The sequence below is a fragment of the Artemia franciscana genome, chromosome 2, assembly GCF_032884065.1.
Source record: "Artemia franciscana chromosome 2, ASM3288406v1, whole genome shotgun sequence".
Taxonomy (NCBI): Eukaryota; Metazoa; Arthropoda; class Branchiopoda; order Anostraca; family Artemiidae; genus Artemia; species Artemia franciscana.
The window spans coordinates 29,106,325-29,122,747 of record NC_088864.1 but is presented as its reverse complement, the minus strand read 5'-3'; the positions used below and the strand labels follow the sequence as shown (position 1 = coordinate 29,122,747).

Here is a 16,423-nt window from a genome sequence, read left to right as displayed (position 1 = left end):
AAAGTGATTACATTGACGTTCGTGCAATGAGATCGTATTGCTAGGTAGCGTCCCTTAAAATTTCCGTTAGGTGCATAAGTGTAGGGCAAAGAGGGTGTCCGAGCGGGGAAAGATCTGGGTCACATTGGGGAGTTAGGGTGGGGGGAGGGGGAGAGAACTTACAAAAATACTTAATATTGTACACAGTATAGCTTTTTCACGCTAATGCCGATCAGTTGAAGAACCCCTAAATTCTTAATGCTTGAAAGTGCAAATCAAGGCCAGGTAAACGTGAAAAGTAGAGTGGAGAGACAATACTCCCCCTCTACTCTAGAAATCCCTCATTAGTGGAACTTGATCTGAAATTTGACTCATCCAGAAATATTCTACCAGACAAAATGCTTAAAAAAGCTCCTCAGAATAAAAATACCCAGTCTTTGTTTTTTCCTATTTCTGCAGATACGCTCTTTTTGCCATTGGAGCAAGGAATTTTGAATGCGCCATCAGATATTCGTTTTCAGTGCTTGTTTCTGTCCTAGATTACATATTCAAACCTTCTTTAGCTCGTTGAAGCCTGGTAACTATTTTCTAGCGATCTTTCTTAGTCGTGGGTCTTTGAATAGTAGGCAATTTCTCTGGAAAGCAAAGGATCTTAAATCCAAGAAATCCTTTTAAAAGATCATAGATACTGCGACTTGATACTGCGTTGTAGATCTCGAGTATAACAGAGTGCAAATATAAAGTCTTACCTAGTTAAATCGTGACCAAGAAGATGTAAAGTGGAAAATCGTCGTTCACATAATTTTACAAGTATTTTCATTCTATGCCACAAAAGCAGATTATGTTTTTCGGAAACGTAGTACTAATATCCGTAAATTTGAAAGCAAGCCGAAGTTATTCTTAAAGCTGTTTTAATAATGACTGCCCCCTAAATGAGAACAAAGAATCTATTTTCAAACCCCGACGGAAAGTCATAATTGCGCAGCAATAGGAAAGGTCCAGGGAGCACAGGCTGGGAAGGAATACAAGGAATCCAAAAGGCCATAGCAGCAAAGAACATTGATGGTAAGAAATTTAAAATACTAAAAAATAGCTTAGGATAGTGGAGCAGAAGTACATGGCTGTTTCAAGAGTTTGACAGGCGAGCAGCAATTGACACCGGTCACATTGCATTGTTGATATTCACCCACTTCTAAGAAATGACTGTGGCCACAGCCAAAACTACAAGCAGCATTTTTTTTTTTTTTTTTTTTTTTTTTAAATGGTAAAATTGACAGCTTTTCACAGTGGTTTCGTTTAGTTTACGTCAATAAGCCCCCCTTCACTTCTGACCCCTGATTGAATATTTTGAGAATGAGATCGCAGGCTAATGGTCACTCTATAAAGAAAGAAAACAAAAAAACGGGCGACAGCTATTCGGCATTATTAAATAGTCTACTTTCATTTTCGTAATTATAAAATCTAAAGGAAGTAGTTGAATAGAAATACTAGCCGGTTTTAGCCATTTCAAGGGCCAATTAACCTCCTCATTTCTTCTTCGAAAGGCCACGACTCATTTAATAATAATACATAACCATTTAAAGTGAGGAGGAAGGGGGTTGCGATAGGCGGACCCCTTCTGTATATTACCGAAAAAAGGATACTTTCTGGATAAGACTTTCCAGTTTTGCCCTTAATATATGTACAGCGTCTAATTGGCACAGGTAAGCAATCAGAAATTCTTATGTTGATATGCTATTGTTGTAAAGCCTACTCTCCGAAATTAATTTACAGACATAAAGGTAGACAAGGAAAGTCAAACACAAAGCATAAATTAAAAACATTTATTACAAATAACAAGACCAGTTAAAAGAGTTTCAAGACACTATTAAAGGTTTGGTAGATCCTTATTTAAACTTACTTATTCTAAAGCTCTACTAGTCTTGACTTGTGACCAATTCAAACCACTGCCTTAGGGCATCGCTTAGCACCACTGGTAACGAATTGATATCCCTTAGTATCAAATAATAGGGAAATGGGAACTGGTCCATATAATTTCGGATTTCCTTTAATCGACCTTCTTCGAAAATTGGCTGACGAATATCTAATATGGAATCCTGAAATGAATAAGAAATAAATTAAAAACTCGAAAATGTTGAAAACGCATTTATTGGCAATGTTACCAAGATACTGCTATGAAACCGGTAAATAAACGAAAGTCAAAATCAGCTAAAATTGGATTTTTGGGTTTGTATATATTTTTAAACAGGGAGGTTGTGCATCAGAAATGAAAAAAAAAAAAAAAAAAAAAAAAAAAAAAAAAAAAAAAAAAAAAAAAACCGCAATTTTACCTTATAACTTGGGTCGGAAGAATATGTTCATTCAAAGTAGACTATTCGAAACATTATACAAATATAATGTTTTATTTTAACATACTTTATGTTGGGCACAGTTTTTCAGCCATGTTCAGCTTAAAACTAACCAGCACAGTTATAATATTGCACACAATACTTTGGAATGGGGTTCAGCAACACCTAACGACTAGAAAAATCAAAAGTTGGTTGAAATTGAAGTTTATGAATTAGTAAAGACAAGGACTGACTTTAAGTCCAATGCTTTTTTGTTATCACGCCACCATGTCATTTGTTCTGTCAGAATGACAATTATTAGTCTATCTAAGCACCTTGCAGTTCCCTGGTCGAAAACTAACCCTTTTAAATCGTGGTACTGATGATGAGAAAACCCTTAACAGGTTTTCATACAATGTGTATACTATTCCTTTTTCAATATTATCTGTTCAGGCTTCAATTTAATTTTGCATCTACCATTTCCACAGATTAGATCTTTTCAAAGATTAGACCGACTTAAGCTTCAAACATATAAATAGAAAAGAGATAATGCAATACACCACGAACTTCCTATTAATAATTGAATTATCAACATTAGTTTTGGCCCAAAGTGTACGGGAATGCAAGCCAAAGTGTAAAAAACAATGTTTCTATAGATCAGTTCAAATTAAATGTAATATATTTAATGGTCGGTTGTCCCAGAGACATTGCATATTGTCCCAGAGACTGTGCGATCGTCAGAGACAGTACGAGACAGAGACTTTTGCGGGTATCCCAGAGACATTGCAATGATCGGTTGTCCTTTGCATAATTGCAAAGGCGTTTCTGTGCAGAGATGCAAAAATACAACTATGTTTACACAAATGTATTTTAGGAGCTGCGAGCTTTCGCTTACGATCAAGGGTTGATTTTTACAATTTCATAATAGCTAGCTTGCGAAATAAATAGCTATCAAGATTAGGATATATAAACCTAAAATGACGACAATGGTCGAGTACGGTCCTGAAGCATGGGCGCTCCGAAAAACAGAAGAAGATTTACAAGATGTTTCCCAGAGAAATTGCCTACGGATTGTTTTGGGTACCCGACTGAATGACCGTATCTCAAACAGTAAGCTGTGCAAAAAAGTGGTTCAGTCCTGATTTCTAGGGCTATAAAGGAAAAAAGGTTGAGATGGCTAAGGCACATTCTGAAGATGAAGGATGACAGATTACCCAAGGTTGTACTTTTTGGCCAACCATCTAGGGCTAAACGAATCCCCAAATGGATGGAGGATGTCATAAGGAAAGATTTAAGGGAAACGATAACTTCCTGGGAGGGTGTAAAGAGGAAGGGTTTGAATAGATTGGGGTGGAGGGAGCGTGAGCAGCTATGTTGACCTCAGGCGGCTTGGTGCTGCGGTGAGTTTTTAGCAGTAGTAGAAGTAGTACTAGTGGTATTTCAACTTCAATGCCAACATAAAACGTAAGAGCTGGGCATGATCTAAATGCCAGTTCTGATCTAAATCCAATTGTAGTTCATGAGAGTCGAGCTGGATAAATTGTCTCCGATCTTAAATCCGATTTTAATCGTTAAATCTTTACTGATTTGTCAAGCTCCTGTCTTCAATTAATTTTTCTTTGTAATTTTATAGTCTTATATAGTAGTTTAGGTTGCCACATAGCGTAGAAAAGTTCTAGCTTCGCAGAATGGAGCGCTCTAAAATGAAATCTAATACATAAAATTATAAAAACGGGCAACTTATTAAAAAAAAATTATAATAATTAAAACAAATTAAGTTTTAAAACCAAATTCAGTTGAAAAAAGGTAACAAGCATAAAATGATTGCTACTGGTTTACGACGAAGATCCCAGGTTTGTAGGAGGCGGAGCAAGGGGAGAACCCCGCTCCCTTCATGATTTTTATACTTAGATTTCTATATACATATATATATATAAGTATCACAATGAGGGCCTTCCAGATTGTTTTGCAGGTATATTTTGTGAGAGGTCAGATGTTCGACAACACGATACTCGGATGCGAGGAAATATGGAGGTTCTTCGACTTGCTTCTACTAGGTCTTCTTTTTCTCTTGTTTATAGAGCTTCCAAGCTTTGGAACAAACTTAGTAATGATATTAAGAATAATGGCAATTTTAACCAGTTTAAACCTGATTTACGTGTGGAGTTGCTCGGTAGGTATGCTTTCGAAACAGATTAACTATATTTTCAGTGGGTTATTTTTCTGTATTTTTTATGTGTTGTTTTGGGGCTTTATATTGTAGTGGTTCATTGTTTATTTTTATGTTGGTTTCGGGAAATGGTCTCATGCTCCCTACTCTTTTTCTTTTTATTTGTTTTTATTTTAGCACATCCTCACAAGCTCCGCTTTTGTTGTGCTATTATATAAAAAAATGATTATTTTCAATAAAATTGTTCTACTACTACTACAACTACCAGAAAACGGAAGTTCATACGGTGCTTTAAAGAACATTAAAAAAAATTATTACAGAGCTGTCATGACCCAATCCTAGACTCTAAAGACAAATCCCCCTCGCCCTCGCCTTATACTTTATTATAGCAATACAAAGACAAATTGAGATGGCATGTTATTCAAAGGTCACCAGAAAGCGAGAGCACATATAGTACTTTCGATAATATTTAATTAGTCTTGCTACAAGGCTGCCGACAACCAATTCTGGACTCTGAAGACGAATCATCCTTCACCTATTATATCTTTTATAGAAACAGAAAGACATTGTAGGTCAAAGAAGCCGTTCTGGGCATTCGAAGAAAAGAACTGCAAGATTCCCAGGCCTTCTCCTGGAATTCTATTTTTGTGCTTATAAACAGACATTTCTTTATTTATTTTTTAATGCATAATCTCTATGACTTTATCATTGTCTCGTAGGCCTGAAGAGTAAAAAAGGAAAAGTGAAAAAAACAACAACAAACAAAACAAGGGTATAAAATTAAAATTCTTCTCAAGATCCTTGAGAACTGAGAATACCATTACCGGATTAAGTAAAAAAGTGCATTAATTGGAAGAATAAACCAACCTTATTTTCTGGGTTATCAATGATAACAAAGACCATAAAAATAGATGCTTCTTTGGCTCTTCGGATAGCTTGCTTAACTGGTTCTATTCCCTCACTAAAGATACCCCGACCGTCTGAAAGCACCACAAGCAATTGTGCCAGTTCTGAGGCCGAATTTAGCCGACTTCGAGATTGCAAAAGATTGGCAGTTACAAAATTAACCATTTGGCCAATGCGAGTCTTCTTTTGAGCAAATGAGAGATCGTGAAGTAATCTAAAAACAAAGGAGAAGATGAATTTAGCTAGATCAGTTCTCACTTTAATTCTTAAGTGGAAGTTAACACTTGTATATAACCAGAGCAGGAATATGCTAAATCGGTGCCTTTTGCCCAAAAATCTTCGTACGAATCTTGAACTCCAAAACTAGACATTTGAAATAAAAAGCAATTCGGATTTAAGAACACTAGAAAAGCTAAGTTATTGGCACACGTAATTTTGAATAAATGCAGAAAAGTTGAGAAGTTATTCTGAAGATTCGTACGAAGAAACAAGAAAAAAAGATATTTTTCAAAATCTTGAAATGATAGACATCTTTACATTAAAAAAAAATTAAATACATATAGTCGACTCTCGATAACTTTTACCTCGATAACTCGAAATCTTCGATATTTCGTAATTATTTTCAATGCCCTTGGTAGAACCTGTCTAAGTCGAAGAAGAACCATGCACAACTCGAAACAATTTTACAGTTATATTTTACCTCTGTAAGTCGATGTGCCCCGAAAATTACCTCTATAACTCGAAATTCAGTAGATACGTCGTCATTTAAGTTTCACTTTATCTCCACAAGTCAAAGTTCACCTCTGGATCTCGAAGTTTTTTCAATGGACTTTGATATGGATTAATTTTGTTTAACATATTTTTGTATCAGATCTGTTAATGTTCAAGTGTCTATTTCCTAGCAGTATAAATTTATTGTTGACATTTGAAAGTCAAGTCTTGACATTTGAAAGTCAAGTTTGATATGTCCAGTCTAAAATACACTAATTAACTTATTCATAACTTTGTAGTGGCTACAGGGAGTAAATTTAGCAATCTTGTACCCCTATAATTTAAATTTTCATTTGGCTTACCTCTATAACTCGAACTATGCATAAGTCTAACTATACGTATATATCGAGCTATACGTATATAAAATTGTGATCCCGTGAATTTCGAGTTATCGAGAGTCAACTGCACAAAAAAAACACTTTTAGAAAACTAGGAGAGGGTTTTTGATGGTCAAAGATTGACGGACACCCGTCACCGAAATGACTTTATCCCCCACGAAACATTAGAAACACAGGCTACGTTTCAACAACCCTATACCTTTCTGCATTCGAAATCGAACATCCACCGAACTTGGAGGAGTAAAAGAAGGCTGACACAAAGGCTTAAGAATGAAATCTAGATTTCCAAAAATATTCCCACAAAAATACATAGGATACACATGATTTTCGCTTTTATCAAAAATACAATATAAACATGTGCGAGGACTCGACTTCATCTCGTTCCTAAAAAATTTATCCACGATGCTATGGCGTTTACTTGGATAAAATGCAATCTTCTAAGAACTCACATTTCAAAACGGAAAAATCACAGTAAGGATTGTATTTCAGGAAGCCCCAGTTCTTATAATATCTGTCTTTCTGCATTCGCAAAAAGAAATATGGATTTCCAGAAAAAAAAACTTGCCCTAAAGATGCAAAGAAAAACCAATTCTAAAAACATAATATGGTATAAGCAAGATTGGGGTCTCCTTGCTTACATTTCGTTGTAATCCCAGATAAAAATCAAAGATGCATTAAAATGAAACAAAATATCATAAAAAAAATTGAATTCGGAATTTTGGGATCGACTTTCCCAGAATTATTTTTTGGAAACTTGGAAGGTGCAAAATTTAAATTCAAAATCTTTTAGAGAAATTTCAATATTCTAACAAGTTTGGCATACCTAACGACACACCTGACATTTCTGACTAACGAGATGATCCCTTAGAAGTTACTTTTCAGAGCTAAGATAGCTACTTTGTTTTATTGTGGTACTTTTTTTTTCTTGAAGATTTTTTTTCTAGAGTACTAGAATTTTGCAAATTTCAGACGAGATTTCATCTGCGTTATAGGGTCCCCATACCCTAGAAAAAGCTATAAGTTTTCTATTAATTTTCCTGGCCGCTGAACTAGCGAAAAAAAGAAAGTAGAGTTACTCCCGCAAAACGATACTCATTAAAAGAAATTACATACTTTCCGCCACTTTGGCTTGTAAAAGCCTCAGACAAGTCGTGAACCAATCTAGTTGTTTCTCCAAAACTGACAACCCCAAGTTCACCAGCTTCAACTAACGACAGCGCTTTCGAGATCATAGCCAATGACTCAAATGTCAACTGCTTTGAGTGATTGTCAGCCATACTGGACGAATCATCAACGGCTAAAACTATTTGATACTGCCGCTTTGAAGGCTTGGTTCGACGCAGCCAAATTTTGTCTTTTCGGAATTGACTAGCAATATATGGAATGACCTGCAAAAATCACAATCAACATGAAAAAAAAAAGAAAAAAAAGGAGAAAAAGGTTCCTTTGAAAAGTTTAGTCAAAATATTTCTTTAACTATGACAACCCCTACACACCAGTGTCGAAGCGTAGATTCAGAACGGAGGAAGAGAGAATCTCAATTCCCCCCTTCTTTTTCCTGGGATATATCATATGACATAATTTTCAGCTTAGAGAAGAAGACATCTAAGCTGAAAATGAAGACAAAATGAATTTTATTTTTCTTATTCCAAGGCAGATATTGATACCAAAAGTTCTCATTTCAATCTATTTCTACCAGCAAGAAACGGAGGGGTAAACATTTTTGGAAACACAAAATATTTAAGACACAGAAAAATATGTTGGACCAATCGATCTAGCTTACTGAGTTTGAGAGGATAAATTAATTCTATTATTATTATTATTATAAAAAAACAACAGCAACAAATTTTAGCCTGTAACTGCTGAGCTTATTGTGGAATGGGGCTAAGAACACACGCGCTATCCAGTAAAGGGCAAAGGTCCCGTGCTTCCTAATATACATACTATTCCCCGGAGACTGTTATTTCAACAAAGACAGTGGGATATAATTGTAAGAGAAACTATAATAACATGCTTTTAATCAAGGGCAGCTATTTCTATGACGGAGAAAAAAAAACAACCGATGCTTCATTATAAAAATATCAAAGCAATGGGGGGGGGGGGCAGATTAAGTAATAGTTCAATGTTGACCTATTTGTAGCAATGCGTTGTTTCTAGAACAAACGTTGTATTCCATATTTCATTTAATTAGCAAACAGACCTCATTTTCTTGATGCGCATTGCAATCTATGTTTCAATCCAACTAAAGACGTTTTAACAATGAGCTTTAATCCTCAAACAAAATGCAATTCTGACATTAATTTCAAAAGAGGTTTTATTTTACAGCCTTAATATCACATTCTTCTGCAGAAGGTATTTGTGGATAAATTATCCCAAACAATACTTCACGACCAAACAATAGTAACAGTCTTGATAGAAAATAAACTACAAACTCTAGGGTAATATAAAACGTTAAAAAAAAAAACATGAAAAAAATAGAAGAATAGATAAAAATCACGCAGATCAGTACATTTTTGACATAAAACAGTTTCATTGTGCTTCTAATAACTTTTTTATGCTGAATCCTAAATATATTATTCGAGCAATTCCACTTTTCAAAAATTAAATTCCTTACAGTATGAAAACAAGAAAAAAAAATATCCCCCTCCCCAAAAGAAACTATCAATACTAAAAACATCAAATTTATGTTGTTGAATTCATTACAAAAAGCTTCACGACATGTTCAGCCTTCACAACCGGATTCAAATATCCGTTTTTGCAAAACAAATAGAAACAGAGGATTTTATTCCTCAGCGAGTAAATGAAATCAATTTTTATTGACACTTATTCTAAAAAACTTTTCCGAGGAACAAAGAGAAACATGATTCAACGTCACTTATAGTAAGTTTTGACAAAGATTATCCTTTTCACTTTTCTTTTCTATACAACGAGCTTCTCCCTTTGTAGAAAAAGAGGTTGTTTTGAGCAGTGTAGATAAAATAAAATCTTTCACTTTTCTCAGATAATTTTGGCCTTTATAAATCCGAATTCTTCAGTTTAATAATACACACCAAATACAGATTTAGAGACGGTGCTTCTGCTCTTTCAAAATATTGACATTTATTTAACATTTAAGCGTATATTTATCACAAATGCTCATTATATTCAAAATATTTGTCAACCAAGTAGGCATTGTAGCTTACCCCACATTAAAAGGAAAAACCCTCCGTTGGGATCTTTTTCAGATAAAATGCACAGACGTGAAACAACTAAGTTAAAGACAAATAAATATTTTCAATTCAGTTTTCCGAGAGAAGTATATCTATTAATTACCTTTCTCATATTTAAACGTTTTCCTGTTCTGTAATCACCACGAAGTCTTGAAGCTTGACTAGGCTCTAAAATCAATCTGAGCTGTTCACAAAGATCTTGAGCAAGGGGAGAAACGACTGCTTCATATTTTGACCAAGCTTCTATTGCCTCTGAATAATGAGCCTCGTTCCACTGACGATGCTGCAACGTAAAGAACCAATTTTAATTTATATTCTATCGTGTTTCACTCAAGCACAAACACAAGCAAAGAAATCAGTATACGAAACGCATAAACAGGCTAGTGTAATATGATTTCATTTTTTTTTGTTATTGCCTTTTCCTATTCTGCATAGTTTTTCCTTCTAGAATTTGGTCAGCACACGTACTGACAAGCACCACTAAGTACTGTCCAACATAGCAAACCAGCAAAAGAAAAGAAAAAAGTGATAATCGAACATTCCCGTCAATCGAGATATCTGAAGAAAAAAAACTCACAAAAACAACAAGTTCCAACTTACTAGCTTTCGAGGCTTGGATGGATTGAAAGCCTCTAACTAGCAAGAACGCTTAAAAGTCAGGAGTCAGGATAAATACTAAAACCAGAACAAGAGCTAAGAGCTCATATGGCACTTGTGACGAGGCAAGAAGAGCTAAGAGCCAAGAGCACATACGGTATGAGCTCTAACACAATTCTAAGAATCAATAGATTGATTTAAAAGGAAAATCAGAGGCTTAATGCCGGTCAGGATTTAAAATAAGAGCTCTGAGTCACGATGTCCTTCTAAATATCAAAATTCATTAAGATCCGATCACCCACTCGTAAGTTATAAATACCTAATTTTTTCTAATTTTTCCTCTTCCTTTAGCCACCCAGATGGTCGAATCTAGGAAAACGACTTTATCAAGTCAATTTGTGCAGCTCCCTGGCACGCCTACCAATTTTCATCGTCCTAGCACGTCCAGAAGCACCAAATTCACCAAATCACTGAACCCCTCCCCCAACTCCCCCAAAGAGAGCGAATCCAGTACGGTTACGTCAATCACGTATCAAGGACATTTGCTTATTCTATCCACCAAGCTTCATCCCGATTCCTCCACTCCAAGTGTTTTCCAAGATTTCCCCCTCCAACTCCCCCCAATGTCAAAAGATCTGGTCGGGATTTGAAATAAGAGCTCTGAGACATGAATTCCTTCAAATTTCATTAAGATCCGATCACCTATTCGTAAGATAAAAATACCCCAATTTTCATGTTTCCAAGAATTCCGGTTTCCCCCTCCAACTCCCCCCGATGTCACAGGATCTGGTCGGAATTTAAAATTAGAGCTTTAAAGCACAAGATCCTTCTAAATATCAAATTTCATTAAGATCTAGTCACCCTTTCGTAAGTTACGAATACCTCAATTTTCATAATTACCCCCCCCCCCCCCCTACCTCCACCAAAGAGAGCACATCCGGTCCGGTTATGTCAGTCACGTATCTTAGACAGGTTTTTATTCTTCCTATCCAGTTTCATCCTGATCTCTCCGCTTTTAAGTATTTTCTAAGATTTCCGGTCATCCCCCCCCCCCCAACTGCCCCCCAATGACGCTGGATCCCGTTGAGATTTAAAATAAGAGATCTGAGTTACGAGGTTCTTCTAAATATGAAGTTTCACGAAGATCCGATCACTCCTTCGAAACTTAAAAATACGTCATTTTTACTAATTTTTCAGAATTACCCCCCCCCCCTAATAGAGCAGATCTGTTCCAATTATTTAAATCACGTATCTCTGAGTACGACTCAGAATAGCAGACTTCTGAAATAAGCAGACTTCTGCTTATTTTTCCCACCAAGTTTCATCCCGATCCCTCCAATCTAAGCGTTTTCCATGATTTTAGGTTCCCCCACCCCAAACTCCCCCCAATGTCACCAGATCCGGTCGGGATTTAAAATAAGAGCTTTGAGACACGATATCCTTCTAAATATCCAATTTCATTGAGATCCGATCACCTGTTCGTAAGTTAAAAATACCTCATTTTTTCTAACTTTTCAGAATTAACCCCCCCCCCCCAACTACCTCAAAGAGAGCGGATCCGTTCCAGTTATGTCAATCATGTATCTAGGACTTTTGCTTATTTTTCCTACCAAGTTTCATCCCGATCCCTCCACTCAAGTGTTTTCCAAGATTTTAGGTTTCCCCCTCACAACCCCCAATGTCACCATATCCGGTCGGGATTTAAAACTAGACCTCCGTTGCCTGTGCAACGGGAAGTGTTGCAGCAACTGTGCCCTGTTCCTTAGGGCACAGTTGCGGAGCAACACGTGCAACTGTGCCCTACGGGACACAGTTGCGGAGCAACAGTCTCCATTATGTCCTTCAGAGGACATTTTTCTAATGCGACTTCGATTGTTATCTTGAAGCATCTTTCTGAGGAACTTTTTAATCCATTTCACGTTATAAAAATAAAATAGACATCAAAATCGAAAATTTAAGAAAATTTCAAAAAATCGGAACGAGATTGACTTTTCCGGAATTATTTCCGGGAAATCTGTAAGAGCTACGGAATTTTGTGCTCCGGTTCTCGAAGAGACAAATGAAAGTTCTACATGAGTTCAGCATAACTGTATTTCTAACAAGTTTATTTCCGAAGCTAGGGTCGTCTTAACTTGACGCCAAACATCGAACGCAGAGTTTCTAAGAAAAAAAAAACGGTTTTATTTTTTTTTATGGAAAACTGTTAGAAATTTTAGCAACTTCTCTGGAACTTTTTTACTCTGTTTCACGTTTCCCTTCCCTCTGAAAAATCTCAAATTTTTAACTCTTACCACTTCGGAGCTACAGGTCGCTGATCACGGTGAAAAAAAAAAAAAACTACGAAAGCAGTAGTGTTGCTCCGCAACACAATAACAGCTCTGAGACACGATATCCTTCCAAACATCAAATCTCATTAAGATCTGATCAACCGTACGTAAGTTAAAATACTTCAATTTTTCTATTTTTTCCGAATTAACGCCTCCCCCCCCAGATGGTCAAATCGGGAAAAAGACTATTTCTAATTAAATCTGGTCCGGTCCCTGAAACACCTGCCAAATTTCATCGTCCGAGCTTGCCTGGAAGTGCCTAAAGTAGCAAAACCGGGACCGACAGACAGACCAACAGAGTTTGCAGTTAATATAAGTGCCATAAAAACGAAGAGCGCCTCAATAGGCACGCTTTGACGAAGAAAGTGCCGTATGCGGCACGTGAGTAGTACGTGACCGACCACAGACCTAGACTACTCGGAAAAACTACTTGCATATTTTATCTCAGTAGACATTTCTTTACAGCGGTGGAATAGGCTGTATGAAAGAAAAGAATAACAGGCAAAGGGTAAGCAGAAAAATGTATCTTATCCTCATGTAAATTTGAATTCAGTCATCTTATATGACAAACTCCACAGCCTGATATTGCTCAAGTTAGCCCTGGATGTTTTATCTTAATTACTATTTGACAGGAACAATTGTCAAAATAGAGCATTTATTGCTTTTAGGACATGTGCATTTTAACTTCTTAATTACACAAAATATTCCTATAAAAAAGGGAACATAATTAAGAAAAAGCACACAATCCAGGAACTATTATTATGCAAATATCCAGTGACACAAAATATTTCCTTTAGTTTTTTTCATCTATCTAAAAAATATGCGATCAATTAGCACCCTACCATGCTTCTGAACCGAAAGCATGAAACTTGATTTTGCTCTACATAAACGATCAGAAGATGCGACATCTGGCGAATGATTATACTTCTGATATCTAAAGAGATCAAGTTTTGTCTGGTGCCAAAGGGGGTCAAAAAGTGATACGCTAACATACATATGGAAACTTTAATAAAGCACACAGAAAGTATGAACTTACTTCAGACCAAAGGGCCAGTTGATTTTCTAGTTCTAAACGAAGGTGATCTATGTCCTCCTGGCTTAATCTCTGAGTCTCCTCTTCAACATTGACGTTAGTAAAAAATTCTGTCGAATTTCCACGGGCAGCACCATGCGTCTTAACTATTTCACCTTCTACTTCAACATGTTCCTCAGATGGTTCAGTACCACCAAGTGTTTCATCCTCAGCTAAAAAAAAAAAAAAAAAAAAAAAAAAAAAAAAAAAAAAAAAAAAAAAAAAAAAAAAAGCAGTCAATTTTACCAAAAATGGACCCAAAGAAGGACAGAGAAAAGATAATTTAGCCCTCTGGATGTATTGACGCAATCTACCGTCTTTACCTAGGAACAAATGAAAAATTCGTTGATGGCTAAAAATTTGATATTATGCAACTCGGATCTGCAAAATATTTGTCATATTAGATTCCCCAGAACAATAAGATCGTCTCGAGATCCAAAAAAAGAACATATTTTATATTGACAACCCATTCTGGTGATATCATCATGACAAGAAGGGATGGATCCTAACCCTATAAAGACTGGATCAGGTTGCCACAAAGGCAATACTAGGATACTAAGCCCAACCTTACTTTCTAACAAGTTTAGGTGAGATACAGCACCCTGTTCTTGATGACAATAATTTAGAGACCCCCTCCTCCTTCTCCTTTAAGGACTCCTACAATAGTTATTGAACCACGCCCATACACCGCATACCAGAACTAGAACACTAAATCTTGTTTCCCACTAAGTCTGGTTGGGATTGGTTTGAATTTAATGTTGTTTTATAGTGGAACTCCTGATGACAAGGATTTAGGGATCCCTTTCCCTGCCACAACAGATATGAGAAAAAGCCAAGACTTATGTCTACAATGTAAAATGTCTTGATTTACAAAAGACAAAAATGCATGGTTAGTGCAAAATTTCGTTACGATCCAACAATCTATTCTGGTAAATACAGCGACGTCAAGAATTTAGGGAACGTCATACCCAACATAGGTTGCCTCAGGTACTAATTCCCCAAACGCAGAACCAAGATACTTACACTTACTTCCGAGCAAGTTGAATTGTAACTCGACAACATGTTCTGGTAAATATCGCGATACCAAGAATTAGAGACCCCTTTCCACAAAGTGGGCAATAAAAGATACAGACTGCCAAAGCAGAATAAATAAGATATATAATCTTAATTTCTCACCAAGCTTGGTGGAGATCCCATCGCCTACTCTACTTCAAGTCCTAATAACGGGAGTTTAGACGTATCCCCACATTACCTCTGAAACAAAGGTAGGAACGGGTCCTGATCTTTCCAAGAGCATAACTGTTTCATTAGCTCTTAGTTCCGACCAAATTTCTTTAAGATCCAACCACACCTTCTGGTAGATGTTTTGATAACAAGAATTAAGGGGACCTTTTCGGATATATCAGCCGGATTGGCACAAATTCCCATAAGGCAAAACTAAGACACTTACTCTTACTTTACATCAAGATAGGCTGAGATTCTACAACCTCTGGGAAATGGTGGTATCGTCACAGAAGGAATTTAGGGACCTATACACACCCGAAAACGTCAGATACAGGTAGGATACTTACTCTTATTTTCACCCAAGCTTGTTTTAAACTTGAGAACGGATTCTGCTAGTTGCCCCGATGAAAAAAAAACGAGAAAAAAAAAGATGCCCTCCCCTCAAAGTTTGGATCGAACCCTGATCGCTAAGAACATAGCTGGCCCAGTAGCTCTTGCTTCACTCCGAGTTTTTTTCTCTTTTTTTTTTCTTCTGGTAGATATTCTGATGACAAGAATTTTGAGAACTCTTCTCACTGTATAGGTTGGATAAGTTACAAACTCCCTAAGAACAAAGATAGGACACTTGCTCTTACTTTCCAAAAAGTTGGGCTGACATCCAACAGCCCATCCTGACAGACCCCGTAATGACAAGAATTTAAGAACTCATAAAGGTCGGAATGGATACAGAGTTCCATAAGATAAAACTACAAGCTTGCTCTTACCTCTAACCAAACTTGATTGGGATCACCCCGCTAGCGCATTTGAACAATTCTCTTGATGACAAGAAATTAGGAATCTCTCCTTTCTTTTCGTACCGTAAATGAGTTACAGCTGAGCAAAAAAAAAGCATAAATAAGACACCAGCTTTTACTTTTCAGGAAGTTTGATCGACATTCGACTATTTTTTTCTCGTAGACATCTCAATGACAAGATTTAAGGGACCTCTTTCATGTCCCTCAAAGAGGAAGGATTGAGCCCGAAAGCCACAAAGGTGCAACTGGGCCACTTACAGAAAACCTTGATTGTTACCTGATAACACCTCCAGTCCCCGCCTCCCCTGACAGAAGTTGAGCTAGAAAAATACCAAAAAAGTACAACTAGGACACTTGCTCTTTTAACCTTAACACCAACGTAACTTAATACCAAGTTTATTTGAGATTCAGCTACATATTCTCATGGCACAAATGTAAGACCCCCCTCCCCCCGAACTAACACAGATCAGATCAGACTCTTATCCCCACAAGTCATCACCAGCTCTTACTTCCTAACGAATTTGGTCGAAATCCGACCATCCATTCTGGTGGACGACCTGATTAAAAGATTTAACGATTAAAAGGCACCACTAAGAAATTATGTAAATTTAATTGAAACTAACCACTAAGAAGTTTATTTTAGGATAAAAGTTTTGTTTAGCTTCTCGATTATACAATTTAGTAAGCTAGGAAAAATAAGTTCGACTTT

General features: G+C 36.6%; 1 protein-coding gene across 1 annotated transcript in view; it reads right to left on the bottom strand.

Annotated features, from left to right (window-relative positions):
* Window positions 1-1,788: 1,788 nt before the first annotated feature.
* The window catches only part of LOC136039840 (midasin-like), a gene marked incomplete in the record, with an annotated part of 305,680 nt that continues 291,045 nt past the window's right edge, over window positions 1,789-16,423 (bottom strand). The window contains 5 exon segments of the mRNA XM_065723761.1: window positions 1,789-2,075; window positions 5,344-5,596; window positions 7,605-7,879; window positions 9,804-9,983; window positions 13,661-13,869. Of these exon segments, the coding sequence (XP_065579833.1) occupies window positions 1,896-2,075; window positions 5,344-5,596; window positions 7,605-7,879; window positions 9,804-9,983; window positions 13,661-13,869 (1,097 nt within the window).